The sequence below is a fragment of the Caretta caretta genome, chromosome 12 (assembly GCF_965140235.1).
Source record: "Caretta caretta isolate rCarCar2 chromosome 12, rCarCar1.hap1, whole genome shotgun sequence".
NCBI classification, from domain to species: domain Eukaryota; kingdom Metazoa; phylum Chordata; order Testudines; family Cheloniidae; genus Caretta; species Caretta caretta.
In genome coordinates, this window is record NC_134217.1 from 25,046,386 (window position 1) to 25,066,998 (window position 20,613).

Consider the following 20,613-nt stretch of genomic DNA (forward strand, 5'->3'; position numbering starts at 1 on the left):
TTCTGCATAAGCTATTTGGACAATGAGATACCAAGCTCTCCTTTCTGTCTTGGTGTTCTTCTACCTGTTCACCCAGAAGTCCCATATTTTAAAACAAGAATAAGAAAAGGGAGTCACAGCACTAGCTTTATTCATACTCTGAATGTTATTTACAACAAAACCCCACCAAAATAAGAACCATAGTTTTGTTAGTCATTGAAAACATTTTTCTCAAGAGCAATTCAAGATTCAGTTAAACTGTGTTTGGTAATTCACTTTTTAAAATGAGGCTGTGAGCCTGATTCCGATTTCACTTTCACCTCTAAATCAGGAGGAACTCCAGTGAAGTCAGTAATGATCCTCTCACTTACTGATGTAAAACCAGAGTGAGAGGAGAGATAGAACCTCACTATTTTCAGGGGGAAAGGACTATGAAACAATAGAATAAAACCAAAGAGAATTCTCTATTAATGCACAGGGTGTCCATGAAAGAGGTGTCTTGATAGAAGTACTACACTGCAATAAAAAAAACCTAGAGCACAGACCCTCAGAGGCTAGGGCAATTGACTTCAGTTCAGGGGCTCAGGCTGTGGGGTTAAAAATTGCATCGTACACACTTGGGGCTCAGCCTGGTGCCTATGTTCTGAGACTCTCTCTCCTGCCCCCAGGAGTTTCAGAGCCTGGGCTCCACCCCAAACATCTACACTACAATTTTTATCCCCAGGAGCCCAAGTTAACTGACCCAGGGCTAGTCACAGCCATACAACAGTTCTTTTATTGCAACATAGACATACCCTTAGTTTCCTTCTCACCACCCAACCCCAAATGATCTTACTATATCCATTCATAGGGAAAAAAGATGACTATCAGCTACCTTCCTCCCCCCAACCATATATACAGAGATCTTTGCTACAGCATATCACTTTGGCTGAGATATTTAAAGGTTGAATGTGTAACCCCATTCGATAAGTTGTGTCTTTACAGTTAAAATACACTGTGACTTTAAGAATCCACATTTAGAAAGTTTGAAGCCAATGGAGCGTCATTGATTTACACAAACTGAATATCTAGCCCAGAGGTCAAATTCTGCTCTCATGGTCCTATCCTGCTACAACTGAAGTGAATGATAAGCTTCAAAGGTACAAGACTAGGACCTCACAACAAACTCTGCAAATGGGATAGGATCAGAACTCACCCCCTTTCTGAAGTTTACCTTTATTAACAAACAAAATTAAAAATAAGAAAGAAAGTTCACCATAAGCCTTCTCACTGATATAGCTGTTCCTAAAAGTCCCCTCTCCAGAACTGCTCAGCCTATACCTCAAATCCTTTTTCACAGAAAGCCACATCTATTTCCCTTATATACAGGTGGGGGAAGACACCACCTGCTTCAATGAGTCAGCAGAACCCCGTTAACCCGTTGTCAGCTGAATCAGCACTGCTGATGGTGGAAGTTTCAGGCAAATGCTGCCTACCATTTAAAGTTTCTTACTTGATAACAGGCTTTAAAGGGATAGCAGATAAAATACGAAGAGTTGATAAAAAGTCAATCAGTTGCAAGGCCTGAAGTTAAAGCAAAGGAACATACACAGCTGATACCAAAGATAAGTGGTATTAATATGAGTATTGTAGCATCTAGAAGGTCCAGCCAGGATCAGGCTGCCATTGTGCTAGGATCCTGAACAAAAATATAGGAAGAGGGCTGTTGACAAAAGAGTTTGCAATATAATTTGAAATAAGATGTAATAAGTGAGTGTGATAAACAAATGGAAGGAGGGAGGGAGGGAATGGAGACTACAGGTGATGTGATAATATAGATTATATAAAGTAATGTGATCATGTAAATTAGTTATGGTACAACTTGATGGTTCTAAATCATCTTAGATGTTTGTTTTGATGTGTTTATTTATTTAAATAAAATCAGCAATTCCTGATTGCCAGTCAATCTAACCATCACTGGTTGGCTGACTTCTTGTGGGCACTACAGCTGAGGTGTGGTTGGTTTAAGGAAGGATTTGAGAAAAAAGGTAGTGGTTTAGCAGAGTAATCCAGGGAGGGATTTCCTGAGCCGAGACCTTTGGGAGAGAAGCAGGCAAATGGGCAATCATTGGCTATTGCCAGGATTGGGTGGGCAACAATAAAAACTGAATATGGCAGACAGACAAAAAATCAATGTGACACTAGGGCATGTTAAATACCCTATTCACAAGGGAACATTTTATGTTGGAAAATCAGTTTCCACTCCTAGCTCACAGGAAGTACCAACAGCAGGAAGTTAAACTGATTGAATAATTGTTTTCACTGCATATTAATTTTCTCTCCACCACATTGAAGTGAGCTGATAATGGACAGAAACATAACAGTGTAATTGTTACTATAAACTTTGCTAATAAGTGCACTGTACCAAGTCCAGTAACACCACATCATTTTTATTTCAAACTAAATTTATTTGGTCTGTGTAGATTCTTTCTGCAAATTCCACAGTTCAAAAATTGATTATGGATTAAAAGCTGAATATTAAAATGTAATATTGCTTTCCCTCAATAACTTTCCAGACTGAGGATTTTAACTGACAAGATTGTAAAAATAGTGACATTATAGTAAAATAAATAAAAAGGTTTGAGCAAGAAAGCTGAATAATTACATGAATCATCTCCAGAAACAGTGGCATTTATTCTCTTCTCGATGTACACCTCCCTTTTATGTCAAGAAGAATCAGCACATATATCAAGATAAGAACAAGACCCTTAATTTACATAAAGTTAAGGGATTCATTCGTACCCACAAGAGCAAAGGCATTCTGTTCAGGGCAAGATTCTGACTTCGGATGAGAAGCTACACATGACCCCAAAAGTGACATACTCCACGTTTGAGGAGCTATCAACACACCTTGTACAAAAATGATACTGCAGCACATGTATCCTCCAAACGAATGTTAGCACGCATATGCATTACTTTAATTGTTTGCAAACTCTCAGAGTTTTGGCATGTCTGCTTTATTCATCTAATCTAATGCGTTTTTATTGGTGCCAGACATGTCAGAAATTGTGCATCTGCAGGATCCTCAGGAAAGTAGCTCACTGAAATTTTCCTTTCAATTTAGCATGTGCAGAATACTTAACCACAAATGAAGCACGTGTCTCCATGCATGGGCCTAAGGATCCAGATCAGGAAAAATTAAAGGCCCAGATTATTTGCTATGTGGAACTCAGCACAGCAGAAGAGAAGGGCCATCCAGAAGCCAGTAAAGGCTCCTTGATTTTCAGGCCCAATATACATTAGATCCCAGCTGGCAATGGCCCCCAAGAGACCACATGGTAGCTGTTGATGGGCGCAGCACAGCATGTTCCACCCACACCCCTTTGGACAGTTGCCACAGCAGGTCATCCTCAGTCCCAACATAACCAGCCACACTTCACTATTCACCTCCCCTCCCTACTAAATGATTTAATTTTGAGGTATTCTTCACTCCAGTTCAGTGTTTTGTTATCTCTCATTACACAACATAGATGTGCGTTCAACTTTCTCCTCACATGCTGTGAAATTCATGCTCTGCTTTAAGAGCTGAGAAGTCACTATATCATCTCTCTAAGAGAATACCCATGTGCTAAGACTGTACAGAGTGTCCAAAGGGGTCACACACAACACCTTGTAAATCATTTATTTTAGAACTGATCTCATCTAATCTGATCTCATTGATCTTAGGAGGAAACCGTTTCAACTGCTGCCACTTACATCAAGTCTTTCCTTCCTTTCCCATTGGCTGCCCTACTTGACTTCCTGCATCACTAAAGGCCTTCAAAGCTAAAAGAAATCATTTGTTTTTCATTTTTATGGCATTGCCAGCTAGCCTCAGCAGAGCTATGGATCTCCCATATAGGGGCCGGACCACACAAAAGCCAGTAAAACCATTAATCCAGCCCTTCCCAAACTTTTTGCCTGTGTGACCCCATTTTGAGACTTTGTGACTCCAGACAGCAACAGAGCAACATAGTGAACAAGGAATCCCCGGAATTTACACCTTAAGTATGTTATCTAATGCTCTGTATTGTGGCACATGGCCTTTTGTATTGCGGCTTACTTTCTCAGATTGATACTGAGACTTAATGAACACAAGTTCACTGAATCCAGGTACACACAAATATGTGCTCACAAAAGGCACCATCAGCTTCAAGGCACATGCTGAGAGTGCAGGATATTCATTCTTGACAGTGACCCAAAACTCCAGGACCATAAGTTTGGCCTTTGATCCTGCAATTGGTTGCAGGAAATTTTGATGAGTTACTCAATTTCAGCTGCTGGCAAATCCATGGTATCAGGCTTGCATTGAAAGCGGTTTTTTACCCAATCATACTTTGCCATGTCCAACAGGGGGAAAAGGATGCAACCTGTTCCTCCATCGGGCTGAGACACTCGCCCATTACCTGTGACTTACCATGATTCTTTATCGACTGCCAACAGGGTACTCAGGGTAGCATAAAAGAAGATATGGGCCCTGCCTTAAGGCGCTTACAAGCCACTGCTTTCCCATCTCAGAAAAGGCGAGCACAGACTCCTACCAGTTCAGGCAGGGGATTCTCTGTTAATAAGGCTGCTGCCTGCAGATAAGGATCTTCTGGATTCAAGTCTCTCACCCGTATGTTTGCAAGCTGAATGGTGAAAATGGCAAAATGGCATCTGAACAGTCAGTGTCTCCGGACCTGTTCCACAAATGCCACGCCAGGAAAAATGGCAGTCTCCGTGCAATATGACCTCACAAATACTGCAGGTGTGAGGTCACGCTGTGAGAAGGCCTCCATTTTGATCTACAAAAATGCTAGCCTTCACAGGGTCCTGGGACATACCGTATGTGCAAAGTCTCAGTGTGTGGAGGCTGCCAGTTTGTAGATGAAAATAGCGGCTTCCTGGCACAGCATTTGTGAAGCAGGTCAGAACACATTCGGGGGTAGATAGCATTATCTTGCAGGCCAAATCTGGCTTGTTGGACCTGCTGCCCCAAAAGAGGTTACAACAGTTTGAGAACCACTGCATTAATCGATCCACTATTTGCCCAAAGAAGAGAGCACTAAGATGCATCTTGGGTTCCATTCCAGATATGCCTATGCCCAAAGATTCTGAAAATGGATCATGATTTGAATCAAAATAGAGACTGTAGCCTTTTTCACCAGTTCTTTGTATCCTACCATTCAGGAATCATTTTTCTGAGTATAACTTATTGCAGACCTTTTCTGGAATAAGCAACACATACAACCTCTCTTAGATGTGTATTTAATAGGGAGCTGTCTGATAAGGATTTTCACATCATTCAGTTAATTCAGCGATCCAAATGCAAAATCATGAACTCAGGGACACCATGTGGATTTGTGACACTCCCTGGAGGACTCTGTCTATAATAAACCAGAGAATGGATTACAATCATCAATAGAAGTGGTTTTTCATCTGTGACATATATAATATGGATATTATTTTTTTAATAAGTAACAAAAGACTAATTAAATGCAATTTACCCATATAAGTTAAAAATACTCAATATTAATTGTTTCAATAAAAGTATGAGAGAACATAACAAAATGGCAAAGTACAAAATCTGAGAAATACTATATGGTGAAATGATGCAGTACATATCGATCAACAAAATTTTGGGTACTTTTTTTGGCTTGAAATAGTCAGGACCAGAAGATGAGAAATGGGCAAACATTTAATCTAGATTGTATTTCCAGCCTAAATTTTGTTTGCCTAAAAAGTTTGGACCCTGCAGTCTCTACTGAAGATTACTTCGTATTTTATGCTGGTGTTGTGAAGTTTGTTTACAGCTGTAAACTGGAAGTTGTATGCTGGGTAATTAAAAAAATCTAACTGTATTTAGACATTTTAGTAAAGTAATGGCTTGTAAATTCATTCAGCAGGCACTTTCACTAAAGAGAACTGCAGAATACCCAAGCAAGAGAAAAACATTGCAGATTTTCTAATTTGTGTAGCCACAGTTGAGGCTCCCAGGACAATCCTGCTCAGCCAACCAATGGCAAACTATATAGTATGTGATGTCAGTTAACTGGCAAACACCCATGCTGGACTCCTTACTACAGAATGACCAGCGCTGCAGTTTGCTTTAAACCCAGTTCATGTCCCTGTTTGACCTGCTTGAATTGATGCCCTTAATTCTTTCTTTTCCCTGCCACCAGGCCAGCTGACAGAAACCAGAAATATTGGGATGTCCAGATATTTTAATCTTTTGAACTGTCTCACTAAAATAACTGCTTCTCCACATACCCAGCACATCTTCCATATAAAACTTTCTCTGAATTGGCATTCTCTTCACATCTTTTGGTTCCATCTCATTCTCACCTGTTGAAGCATTAGCGCAGGTTACAAGTCCCCTGGCATCTATACTTTCTTCACCAGAGATGTGTCTTGTTCCTTATTCATTTCTGTGTTTGGCCTTATTTACCCTGACAGAAGGTAAAATTCTACCCTCAGCCATATCAATGAAAACTCATCAAAGTCACCAAGGTTTAATTGATTGAGGATACCCTGGGGCCCAACAAATATTTTTGAAGCACTGCTTCACAAGGTACTTGCTCAGTTCTCTAACTTTCTCCTCAGCCAAAACTGTACCCACAATGTAATTGTTTCTTAACCATGAGTAGGATGAAATATAATTCTGTATGGAGACATTAGTTTTAAAGGGACACACATCTTGCTTTCAATCCTTCAGTGTTTCATTCTTGTTTTTTAAAAAAATATTCATGTGATCTGTTTTATTTATTGTTATTATTTATTAATATTAAAAATATCCCAAAGTGTTCTAGGTACTTTACAGAAACATGAAGAGACAAGGCACCTGCCCCGGAAATGTATAGTTTATGGATTTGACCGTGCTCCCTTTGAAATTAATGGGAGTGTTACTATTGACTTTAGTAAAGGCTGGATTGGACCCTAATTTCAGACATAATACAACTGGGCAATGAGTACAGAGGTAAATGATGAGATAGGACAAAGCATACAATAACAAGATCAGGCATGCACTGCAATATGCTCTTGTGGTTCTTTTTCCAATAATTAAGAAACAATAGTTAAGAAGTTACTGTTGTGACTACTGTATTCATGGAAACAAGATGTTCTTACTTTTTATTTCATTCATACTTTCTTTGATGTGATTAGTAATTTTCAGATATGATTATTTTAAAAGACTTCAGTAAATTATACTGAAAGGAGACTTAGGATACCTGGAAATCTGAACTTGTACATGTGTTGGTCCCCTATCTTATTTTAATTTTTTATTGTAAAATATGAATCATGTGTTGTTTCAGGATAACATGAAAATGTATTAAAGAAAACGGAAATGTAGTGACTTTTATGGATTTCTGTTTCAACTCTTAATAATACTTACCAATAATTCTTTGATTAGCATACTGAAAAAATTCAAACTCAAACTATGTAATAATAAGATAAAACAAGACATATGTTATAAAATGGTTTTGTCCTTTTCAATCCAAATTAAGGATCTGCAACAGGATACAAAGAAATGTTGATAAGGAAAATGCAAAATATTTTACCGCCTGTGCTATTTAATACTTTAATAAAATATGTTTCACATTTAGCCAAGAACTTTGAAAACACTTAAGGTAAGCTATGCCTGAGCTCAGGAATTTTATATTATGAGTTTGGTTTTCTTTTATAAAGGACACGATAATATTGCTAAGAAAATAAGTTATGTTCACTTCTAAAATTGTTTCTTTTTTCTTGTTTGCTGCACAGTATTTAATCATTTCTTTTGTACAGTTTTTTAATAGCTGAGCTTTAAGTGAAGCTCTGAAAAACAGTGGAAGATTTTATTTTCAGGGTCACAAGTACCATAGCGAGATTTCACTCTTAAACAATGACACTTAGTATCTGTGTAGTTCTATGAATACTTTTGAAGTGTCATATTAAAACCAATCTCTTGGCCTTCAGGCAAAGAGAAGCAATTAGTCTTGGAGTTGTGAATAAATAAAAATCCATTTATATACCCGTCCTTGACATGTACCTTGCAAATCTTAGAAACTTCATCTAGTGGGAAAAGAAATGTTAAATCATGAACACCAACACTAATCCTATTGCAATGTTGCTTCCTAAAACTGTTTAGTTTATATAAATCTTTTAAGTATTAATTCATATGTATATATTCATACATAGTGAAACACAACAACAAAGTGGCATTCACACAATTGAGTGAGAAGAAAGAACTGAGTGAGTGAATGTAGTGCTATACAGAACACCTTTAATATCTACTACAGTAATATGGGTAAAAAAAACCCCCAAATCAAGAACAATGTCCCTTTCGAGATACCATGAAAACAATCCTGTGTAATATATAGATCCTTTTCATTCTCAACTACTATTGTGTCTTTGCTTTGATCTTAAACAAACAACCCAGCCGGACATTTTATTACTATGCAGTACAATTAAATTATACCTTTTTGAGATGGGTTGGGACTGAGTAAGCAAGGAAGCAATTTCTACTTTCTGTTCAATAAAATATTTTAATTATTTCTGTTTCCTCTTTATTGGGCCTTGATATAGAAACACTATATTTCCAGTTATGTTTTGATTACTGCTCATGATTCTCATACTTATTTTATGTTTGGCAGTTAAACCATAACCTACAGATGAAACAAAAATTAAGCTGCTAAATCATATAAAATCTTCAGTCTGTGCCTCACCGAAAGAGTCTTATCTGACTTGTGCCGCAAAAGACTATAAGTCTCAGTGGGTTTTCTTTCCCTCCTGAAACTGCACTTGTTGAACTGTTAAAGGGAAACTACTTAGGCTACAATCTTGTCCAGTGGTATGGTGAGGCGGCTGTTTGAAGGCACTGTAATATTCAGGAGGTAACTTTCAAATAAAATCCACCCTTCTGTGCTGGACTTTCATAGGCAGTACATAGACATACTTCAAAGGCCAAAGGTGAGACTGTTGCCCCTGCTAAAAAAGGTTCCTGGGCTGGTAGGATGGTCAAGGCAAAACAAATTTGAGTCTGTGCTGGATGCAAATCTCTCAGCTGACCTAGTTCTCAGTCTCCTTTTCATTTCAGAAGCTCAGCTAAAAATCCATAAATTAAGGAAATTAACTGATGGCGCCTCGGGCATCTTTGTAAGCTATTTAAATCTTTAAATTTACAACATCTTCTGCATATATCAAGTAATTGAACTAACTGCAGGGATGTAACTTTAATGAGAAAATTTCCCTCTTCTCCTGTAGTTTGTACTCTTAAAAAAAAAACACTACCCTTAGGAAAAAAGTTTCTGTTTATTCCTGCCATGGAAGATAACTTTAAAAAAACCTCAATTTTAGGGGGTTTTGCCTTTCTCACTTTGTTCCTTGATGGTGCAGTAATAAAAAGAATAAAAAAAGCCAACTAGTTCCCACGCCTTCCTGCTCAGGCCATAAATGTCAGGAAAGCAAAGAGTAGCAAGCCCAATGCTTCAGATCCTCTCTCTGACAGAGGAGTTCTCTGGTGAGGACAAGCAATTCTGATTTCCCTTTAACCATGAAAATGGCCTGACCTTTGCAATAACAACAAAAAAATAAATAATTACATAACTTTTCTGCACTTACAGTTGTTTGCAGCTAGTAGGCGCTCAAGATCTAAAATTAACCTAATTCTAGTCCACAGAGGCTGACATTTATTTGTAATATACAAATACAAACACACACACAAATATATCCCATCCTTACACTCTTAAGGTCTGAAAAGTAATGATGCACTGAAAAAATTCAGGGAGGGTGGAGGTCAAGGAAAGGTACATTCTGGAGATCAACATGGCAGAGTGATGAACTGCAAAAATAACAAGGGGGTTGAATTGCATGAAATTACATAAATGAAACAAAGGACACAATTTTTAAAAAGTTTATTCAGAGATAAACATAATTTTAGGAGGAAGGGGCTGAGAAGGATGTTTTCATAGTGTTCATTTGCCAGGTTGGTGATTTGCAAAATAAAAAAGACCTGATCTGTATTAAATCATATAAATAAAATAAAGGAGACATATTTTTTAAAAAGTTTATTCCAGGAGAAATATTATAAATATATATATTTGGTGTAAGGCTGACCCAGTAGGCAACTCTCCCGAAATTCATATGCCCCATTGGCCATCTGCAATTAATAATATTAATAATAAATACATTAAACCACACGCACAAATATTAAAAGTTTATTCAAGGTAAACATCATTTTGTGGGAGAGGGGGGCAGTTTGGGTGTGGGGGAGGTGGAGAATGCCGGGTTCCCTGGAGATCAATATCCCAGATTGGGTTAGCTGTAAAAGAATAAATAAATGCAGGGCACCAAATCAATCTGCTTTTGTTAAAAGTTTATGGAGGATTTTGCTCGGCTGGTTGGAGGGCGGGGGGGGACGGGGGGGGGGGCTGGTGTGAGGTTCCAAGGGGGAGGCACAGCGACGGGAAGCAGCAGCAGCGGCTGCTGTTGTGGCCAAGCCAGCGGAGCGCCTGTGGAGCTGCCTGTCTGCCTGGGAAATCTTCATGGCAGACATCTCCATCTAGCCGTGCGCTATAATTGAAATGGCGCTTTTGGCCAGGGGCGGCCTGCCAGGGCGCTTTCTGCAATAGCACAATGCATGTCGATAGACGTCATTTGGTTTTAATGGCCTACAGGAAATTTGGCGTTTACAATGCGAGACATTAGCAAAGGGTGAAAAGGGAGCGAGGGGAGGGAAAACGGAGGGGAGGGGGGAAGGGAATAATTGCAACCTCCTCCCCCCCACCGAAAAATCCTCCCGATCTGCATCCTGATTGCTGTAGGTATTTTTGTGGTTGTATTTTTTTTTTTTTGTTAACTTGATCTAGTTTATCAACAAGTGCAGAGTGGGTGCTACCCTAATTGTAACAGAGGAGTCAAGAGATGTGAGAAACGTGCCCTGCGTTACTTATTTGGGAGCTGAAAATTTATGCCTAGTTGAAAATGCCTGGGGAAATATTACATCAGACCAAATGACAATGATTAAAATCAGCTTTTTTCCCCCCCTTCCTCCTTCTTCTTTTCAGTAAGTCTATTGAAGGACGTGACAGTGGCCTGATATTCCACAACATTAAACCGTTATCCCCCCAGCCAAGGAAGGAGAGGAGCTGGCAACCCAAACCGTTAGCACAAGGATTCTGCAGCCAAGGAGAGAGGGGGGTTAGTTTGGGGAGGGGGGTGGGAAGCAGGAGAAGGGGGGTTGGGGTTTGCCATCTGATTTTCTATTGTTATTATTAATAATAATTTTATTTGGAAAGGTATCTTTTTAATCTGGAGATCTCCAGCAAAAGGAGGGGAAAATATCCAATTTTCATCGCAAAATTAGCTAGGGCGAGAGCAAAGGGCTGAGCTAATTGTAGCCTAATCCCCTGCCCTGGAGGCGTTTGCAAAGCCCTGAGCAAGAATTCGTCTTTTTTCTTCCTCTTCTCCCTTCCCTCTGTTATTTAGAGACGGGATTATTGCCTTTCTTCTCATAACAGCCTCGGCAGTTTCATTTTAAGGCTTCCCCCCCCCCCCCTCCACACACACACACACACACACACACACACAAAATAAATAGAAGCGTAAAAAAAGAGAGAGGGAAGAAGCAGCTTTAAAAATAATAATAATCACAGCAGGATCTAAGGAACAAAGATAGTAATAAAAGCAAAAAACAAACCCATCAACACACAAACCCAACAGAGCCCAAAGCAAAAGGGGGGTTTGCAGATCTCTCTTCTGTGTTCAAGGTAAGGAAAGCTGCTCTGACTGCTGCTCCTGTCTCTCCCTGCATGGACTGGGGAGTGCGCATTGCATGGCATGGCTTTTTTTTTTTTTTTTTTGGAAAGTGCCTCTTCTTGAAACTAACTCAGATCTTGGCTCTGGAGAAGAGACGGAGGGTTTTTTTTAAAGCTACAGGATCCATTTTCCTCCACCCTCCTTTGATAGCGCTGGTGCTCTCTCTCTGTGTGTGTGTGTGTGTGAATGCATGCCCATCTGTATGGTTTGTTTCCTTTTTCTAAAGCATGGCCAGTGTTGCTGAGCCCCGATGCCCGGGGTTCCTAGGCTGCTGCTGCCGCCCTAGCCCCAACACTGAAGAAGGCAAAGGATCCGGGGGCAAAGCCACAGCGCGGAGGAGGCAGAGCTAATTGGGTCCCGGGCTTTTGAATGGTACACAAGGAGCACTGGCAACAATTGCACTTTCCAAAAGGGCAGCTGCAATAGGCAGCAGCCGCTGCCACCGCGTTGTAGGGCTGGGAGGGGGAATCTGGGGTTTGGTGGGTTGTTTTTCCTTGCACTGTTTGTTTGTGAAGGGAGGGGGGATGTTTGTGGGGGTTGTTGATGGTTTGTGGTTTGGTCCCCCCTTTTGCTTTCAGGGGAGATCCTCTTGGTTCTGGTGGGGACTTTGTGGGTCCGTCCTTTGGGGTCGTCTCTAGGGTGTCTAAACACAAAGGGGGAAGACAGATGACAAAGCTTAATATGGAAAAGACGGGCGGTCTGTGAATGAAACTCTGGCGCCAGTCAGCTTGATTTGGTATAGACTTCAAACCACTCTAGGCTATAGTTTGCATTTCTGTTCCTACATGTAATGTGGCACACTTCTGCAAAATTAATACATTAGTCTGGCCAATGTTCACCACCATTGGTTGCACATAAAATATATAGGATCGGAGGTGCAGATTTTCCCCCCTGCATTCATCTAAGGCATCTCCTTTCTTGTTATGTGAGAATAAGTAAGGGACGCCATGTTGTGCCTTTTTTTTTTTTTTTTTTGAATTTTACCTTTGGGCATTGCTGTATATATTTCTAACAAAAAAGCTAGAAGTTTAGTGGCCGGTGTGCATGGCTTCCTGGTGATTTCCCTGACCATCAGCAGGGAAAGGCATTTGGGTGACGTGAAACTTGCACTAAATAGATTGGCGAGTGCTAGGAATGGGGGGAGGAGAGTGGGAAAAAGAATTTTTTTTAAACGCGAGCTCAACAAGCTAACTGCTCCCAAAAAGTTTCTGACTTAATCCACTTGCTAGCAAATGTCCAGTTTTTTCTGAAGCAGTGTTGTGTGCAAATGTTTTATGGACTTTATTTTGTAACCCATTGGCCAAGGTTTTAAAATAACCTCATCACTTCTTTGTCTTAGGTTTGTTTCACAAAATAAACAATCGGCTCAAAGTCGCCTAAGAGGCAGATTCTGGATATTATCATGTTTACGTGTTTATAGAGACAAAGGTAATGCCAAGTCTCTTTAATTTTGACCCTCTGGCTGGGCTGAATCCTACCTCCCTGGAAATACAGACAGTGCCATGAAGCCACGAGAGTGCAAGGTTAAGTTCTTTAGCTGGTTATTCTCCAAAGTGCTTGAAATGGGGTATCGGGGGGAGGGGGGCTGAAACCGTGGTTTTTACTTTTAGTGCTATAATAGATCTGCTGTTAAAGAAAGAAAGGTCTGTGGGGGAAAAAAAGCTTCAATGAGAATCCAATAAAGGAACCAGTCAGAGAACAGATGTTGGTGCTGATCTCATTAAAGACGAGTCAGTGGTCCTGCAGCAGACTGGACTTTGTGCCTTTGATGCACACACAACTAGCTGGCTGCATATGGATTGAAAGATGCCTCCTTTCAACATCTTATAGGAAGAGCTGTTTCATGGAAAGTCCTTAAACCTGCAGTTTTCATTTCATGTCTTAAATGTGCATGAAGGAATTAAACTGCACGAGTGAATAACAGCATTAGTTTCAATTAATTTTTATCCTGGCAACAATAAACTTTAGAAACAAAGCACTTTTACATCCTTAATTAGTGTTGGTTCCCATCTGTAGTCTTTTAAGTGTCTGTTCCTTGATTTAACTTTGTCCCTCCTTCAGAGCTGCTTTCTTTTTAATTCTTTTCCCTTTTTTTCTTGTTATCCCTTCCAGACTGTTTCTTGTTTCTCTTCTGCAACCTTTCACCTCCCTTCTCCCTAGCTCTCTGCCTTGCTCTGTGCAGTTTATTTCTACTGTATTTTCCCAACATCAACAGAGGTATTGGTTACCATGGCCCCAAGCTATGTGCAGAGGTGGGAAAGCTTCATTCGCCCAAAAGTTCTTACACTTTTGAAGTCTTTCTTTTAGTAGGATCTGAAATGTATCATCTAGAGTGTGTATTAAATGAACAGTATTCCTGTAGGCTTCCGAGGAAGAAAGGCAACACCCTGGAAAATTCTGCAGTCTTTCAGCATTCTCGGCCCTAGGGTGATAGCCCTGGGCATGGAGCTGAATGGAGCTCTTACAACTGCCTTCTGTTTACCTTTTATGGTTAAAATAACAGCTTAGCAAAGAAGCAACTTCATGGAGAAACGATTCAGTGAAATCATCTCAAGCTGTAGCAGCATAGCTAGTTTAATCACCCCTAGAGAGCTGAACAACTGTGAGCACAATGGGACACAAAATCATTTTGTGTGTAAATGAGCATGGCATTGTGATTATTTCACTTTGCATGGGCAAATAGTTTTTACAAGCAGTACTTATGCAGTTAGCTTAGAAAGGCAGAAAAAGATAAGCTGGCTCTGAAAAATCTTGGTGTGTAATGTTTGGAAAACTAAATATTCAGATAATTTCGGAATCAGGCTCTATTGATTTTGCCTTTAGCAAGTTCCTGTGTTACTTATTAGAGCAGGGTTATTGCTTGTGCCACTAGTAGTGATGTTATACCCTTTTGTAGGCAACTAAAGAACATGGATTATTTTACATGGTTTAAAAATGAAATTTGTTAATGTTTCTTCAGTATTTACCCTTAAGGTTTTAATTTTCACATCAGTATTAGAAAACACACAATTCCACAGGATAAATACTTTTAAGATCCAGCTCTGTGCATTAAATAAATATATTACTTGATGTGGTGAATTTTAGCAGCAGTTTATATTGCGAAATACATGTAAGAAGATAGTCAATACAAACTAGGATTAAGGAAGCAGGAATATTTAATTTTAGGATTAGTGGAAGTGCTTTTTACACGGTTTAGATCGTGTTTAAGACCTATGCTCTTTGTTGATTAACTAATACAAAAATGATTGGCTATCGCAGCTTTATTAAACATTTGGGTTATTTTATAATATTAATCTTCTCTAACAAAACAAACCTGTATTTCAGTTCTTCTTCTGATTCCCTCCCCCAAATTAAAAGCCTGAAACCCCTCAATAAGTATGAAAATCCATACAAGGTTGTGAAGTATTTTAGTTTTCCAGTGATTTTCTATAATTAAGTGTTTTTTCAGTGCATACTGTAGCTGAGTGTTGCCAAAAGCAGGGGATTGTTCAAAAAGTCCCTCCAGTGAATAGCATAAATTAAATATCTCTACTGTATGGGCATGGCCTCACAGAGAGTCTTAGACAGTTTGCAGATCAAGGCATTTGCTGATGTACTAACATTAAACAAAATCATAAGACAGTAGCAGTGTTTAAATATGCACAAATAGATTCAGATCACTTGATCTTTAGCTTTCTGTGCATATTTTAAAATTGGAGTCTGTATTTCAAGACAAATGGTAAAATGTAAGACTTATTTAAAGAGAACTACAAGTTCTTTGATTTCATTTAGAAATTGTAGGGGTCCAGTTGAGCCCTAATTAGGCATATTTTTTGTAAAACTCCATGAGGTGTATTTCCAAGGCAGGTCTGTGTCCTGCAAGGTCTGTACTTTTACCATTAGTGATAATAGTTAGGGTTAGAACAAAGACAGAGTTGACATTCAGCTTGTAGCTACTGACCCTTACATTTAAGTGAAGGAGTACAGAATGAACATGAGCTTGCTGTGCTCTTTGGTAGGAATACATCCTTGTCTGTGTTGGTAGACAGATATAGCATCGACAACTAGAGAACAGGCTACTAAAGTACTACGGTGTTTTAAAAAATTAGTTGTTTTATTTGTGATATGACATATTTCCTAAAGGTTGCCCACAACAGGACCTTGTGGGAAAGAAGAAAGCAACAACTTTAGTCATTAAAGGATTCAGTCATTTTCCTTGAAGGTGGTGCTACAGTAAAATGTTAATGCCAATTTCACATCGACTGACACAGAAGTTCTAGGACAGTGTTGATATTTTGTTCGCATTCAGTGCAGATGTCCATTCTGCATTTGAAGAGAAAAGGATGTGGATTCATAATGGGGTGATGTATTTCTGTACTGGAGTAGTTTAAAATTGTTATGAACTAAACTAGATGAAATAGACTAATCTAATATGTGGTTTTCTTTTAAAGATGTTGAGATACATTATATTTTCAGTCCCTTTCCATATATTTTGGTAACCATATTTTTAAGGAATCTTGTCAATTATATGTTCACTGAATGGTTTGGGCAAGCATATTGTGCAAAAATAAATATTGTTAAAAGAAAGGAGAAACCAGTTTTAGGATTCTTAGAAATGTCACCAAACTAACCTGGAAGAATTGGACATTCACTTTGTAATACTGCATATGAAGCGTCTGTCAGATGTTAGGAAGCGCCTAGATGTTTGGTAGCATGACTGCAAAACAAAATACCAGGGAAAATTAGATTATATTAAGAAATGTTTTTAACTATAATATTTTGCATCTGTTGTTCTACACATATGTGACAGAAAGGATGAAGAATTTTATAAAACTTCCAAAAGCTTGAACAATTTTTCCATCTGTCATATATGTTTTCATTATTATTTTATTTTACTTTATTCAGTTGTGTAAGACACAGTGGTGTCTGATAGAACTTCCAAAAGCTTGAGCAGTTTTCCCATTTGTCATGTATGTTACCTATAATTTTTTATTTAACTTAAATCAATTGTGTAAGACACATGTTGGTATCTGGGAGAGAATCAGTTATCATCCTTTTCTTATAGAACCTGAAGACTTTTTGGATATATATATATTTTTTTGCCCTAGCAGTCCCTTCCAAATCAAACGGGGTTTTTGAAAGTCTTTGAAATATTTGTTTTAGGTTAACAGAAGCAGAAGTTCAGTGCATGAATTTGTAAATCAGCTAAAAATATATAGACGCAATTCCATTTAATTTCAGATATTTTAAAGTAATAAATATACACATGTTCATACGTATATTTCTGGTTTCTAATGCTAGATCATAAGGCATATGTGAAAGCTTTGTGTCATGAAAACTTTGGTCATTTTATATGTATTTCTGCTGTCATTACTTCCAGCTATTAATTTCCTTCAGTTTGAAAGCTTATTAGTCCCTCATTTTATCTACTATTAAGATATAATCAATAGTTATCAATTTATTTTGTAATTATTAAAAATAAAATCTATTTTTTTTCATAGTTTGATGTGAAATTTACTAAATGTATAAACTAAATGCCTTAGGTACTGAGGAAATCACTAATTTAGAGGTGTCTCGTTACTGAGACAAACTTGCAAAAACCCCTGAATCCCAATTCACAAATTGGTTATTCGTTTGTCAGGGGATATTTCACATCTAACACATAAGCCCGCGACCTTTAATTAGAATTTTGCAGTTTGTTTTATGCCCCTTGAGGCTGACACCTTGAAATTTTTTTTCTTGATTTCTTATTGCTAATAAGCATCTTTCTCTTCCCCTCTGGTACTTTGAAGAAAATGATGCAAATACACTTAATTACAGTGGTGGCAATAATTTGTTAGCTGAATATGTGATCAGGCAGATGCAAAAATGATCTGATTAGATCTGTGATCACACTAGAAATAAAGGTAACACACAGTTACATTTAAGAGAAACTGTTCTTTTTTGTCTTCCGTTTCCAGGAGGGAAGAAGCATGTCCCGTCTGTCTCTAACACGGTCCCCAGTTTCTCCCCTGGCTGCTCAAGGAATTCCTCTCCCAGCTCAACTCACCAAATCCAATGCTCCTGTGCACATAGATGTAGGAGGACACATGTACACCAGCAGCCTGGCTACCTTGACAAAGTATCCAGATTCCAGGTAGGATCTCAGTGTTTTCAGGCTGTGTGCCTATTTCGTTTCATTGGTTGGAAATATACATTTACCTGTGTGAAATATTTGGATGTGAAACACGACTTATTATATATTCAAAACTTATACATAATTCAGTCTCCAGTTTATACATTAACTTCACTAGAGTTCTATAGGAAAAAAAGACTTCAAAATGTATGTATTATTTAGACAGTTTGTTCATTTTCTTTCTCAACATCTTCCAAACCATACTGTTATGTTTGAAGCACCTGTTGATGTGACTGTCCTATAATATTCACCACTCTATGAATGTTCCTGTATTTTAAAACAAACTTTGGTTGAAAAATAAACAGTAGCCCATCTTTTACATGGGTGCTCATGGATACATTTGTCAGCCAGGAGAAGTCCTATAATAGCTGCCGTTGTATAGGTTGGTGGAGTTCTTAGATGAGCTGTACTCACTTATTCAACAGCAGTGACACTAGTCATTAATTTTCAGCAGAACGTCCAGCACACAATGTGTTTATTTGCAACTGCACATCAGGTCAAAGTTGTGTATAATTATTGCATGCAGATTGTTTACTGTACATGCTACTGATATGTCTGGTGAGGATTATGTAATCTGGTCTGTATTTTAAGGCAGGAGAAACTGCAGAGATATGCGTATGTAAACCCTCTCCGGTGTTCATTTGGGGCCTTATTCTGTGAGGTGTGGAGTGCCATGGAAGGAGATGCACGTGGCAGGTGTTTGGCTCTTTTCAGGATCGGGCCCTGGGCTGGCAGCAGAAGAATGTCAGTGATTTAAGGGTTAAAAGCATATTAGCCAGAGTATCTCATAAGAGATACTTGATAGCTTTAGATTTGTAACTAAATCCACCAAAATTAGTATTCTGAGATTGAGGAATAACATAGTTTGTTTATAAGAATGTGTTAATTCTATGTAAGGGTCAAATGCCTCACATCTGAACAACAGGAAATATGAGATGTACAGTACAAGGTGTTTGGTCACACTGGCTAAAGAAAGCAGTTTTGATCCCAAATGCAAACCAGGAATCAGGTCAGCAGTTTAGTTGTCAGAGGTTCTGCTGTCAACATAACCTGTATTTCTGCAAAGGGACAGTCTTTTCAGTATAAAGGAGCTGTATAAAGCTACATTTTTGTTCAAGTATTTTCCCTTCAGAAGAACTAGGGATTTTTGCACTGATTTGACAGTTTCCCAAGCAGTAAATGACATTTATGCAGACTCCTTGAAATGCCTCTGATGTCATAAAGCATATGGCTGTGTTTTCAGTTCAAGCCTAGGTAGTCCATTGAAATGTTCCATGGAAAAGGAACATTAATTGAAATGCCAATATTTTAAAATTAGGCAAAAAAACCTATGATTTTTCAGGAGACCATCTATTTCAAGACTTCAGTCTAGTATTTAATTACAATGAAGAAATCTATCCGGTGGGGAAAGATTTATAACAAAAAAAACAGACAGACGTTTCACAGCATAAAGAAAATACAGAGAATATGCAGCAGTTGCAGTAAAATATCACATCTGTTTCCACATTAAAAAAAAATCACTGCTGACATTTTAAAAAATATGCCCCATATCAGAGTTATTTAATAGAAACTTCAACTGTGTAACTTGCAAAATATAAATATGTTTAAAATAAATGCACAGATTTTACTTAGAGGTTTCGGCTTATAATACAGATTTGTTACTTCTGTTGAAACAACAAAAGTGTGTTCCTCTTGGTTTTTAAGCTGCAAGTACAAAACAGTTATTGGTCAGACACTAGTGTATTGTGTGATATCTTGTTGTGTATTGTCTTGCATTTGTATGTGTTGTGTTATCTCTTAAGGCTTGAACTTGCAAACCTTTTCTCACTCAAGTAATCCTTGCCCATGGTTTCAGTGAATCTACTCATACGAGTAAAGGTTTGCAGGATTGGACCCTTAGATCCTAAAGTTTGAATAACATCATTGAATCAGAAAACCAAACAAAGGGGATATGTAGTAAAGAGGTATCAGAACACACATATTGTATTTAGAGAGAGAGAGATTCTGGTTATTTTGTTTCATTTTGCCAGTTGGGTTCCTTCAGTGTTCGAGTTGACATAAATGGTTACCCCATTCTTTACTCAGGATGGCCTGCTTTCATTCCCATTGAAGTCAATGGCAAAACTCCCAATGATTCAAAGTTCTGGGTCCTCAGTGGTATTCTTGAGATAAAGTCACAAAACCTTTTGTTTTCATTGCTCTCTGGAATATCTTCCATGAGGTTATAAATTGCCTTTGCAATTATCATGGATGAGAGAGGGATTCTGGGTCTTGAGCTGGTGTAGGAGAAAAGGATATGTGTTGCTGAGTGAGACAGCTGGTAATAGTGAAAAGCACTATTAGCTCACGCTGCAAAGATGACATGCGTGGCCATAGATGGAGGCACAGCTATATTCACACATGCAGAGCTTTTGGGATTATTTGTATAAGGTATTAAATTCTTTTCAGTTTGGCTATCAACATTTCATAGGAGCTTCAAGTATTGCAGATTAATCAAATTGTATAGGCCATGGTTCAACAAAGCACTTAAATGTGTGCGTAAGTACTTTGCCGAATAGGCGTGGATATCATATGTTTTGCTGAGTCTTTGATACAGTTGCAGAAAATAAAGTTTCAGCACCCTAAAAATTAAAGTGTAGGGGAAAATTTTCCTCTGTATCTGCATTACATGCTTTATTTGCTTTTGT

At 38.5% G+C, this 20,613-nt stretch overlaps 1 protein-coding gene across 1 annotated transcript in view; it reads left to right on the top strand.

The window, feature by feature from the left end:
• The first annotated feature begins 10,845 nt into the window (after positions 1-10,845).
• KCTD15 (potassium channel tetramerization domain containing 15) overlaps positions 10,846-20,613 on the top strand; it is a 54,704-nt gene continuing 44,936 nt past the window's right edge. The window contains 3 exon segments of the mRNA XM_075118420.1: positions 10,846-11,000; positions 11,002-11,154; positions 17,712-17,887. Of these exon segments, the coding sequence (XP_074974521.1) occupies positions 10,968-11,000; positions 11,002-11,154; positions 17,712-17,887 (362 nt within the window). The 5' untranslated portion in view covers positions 10,846-10,967.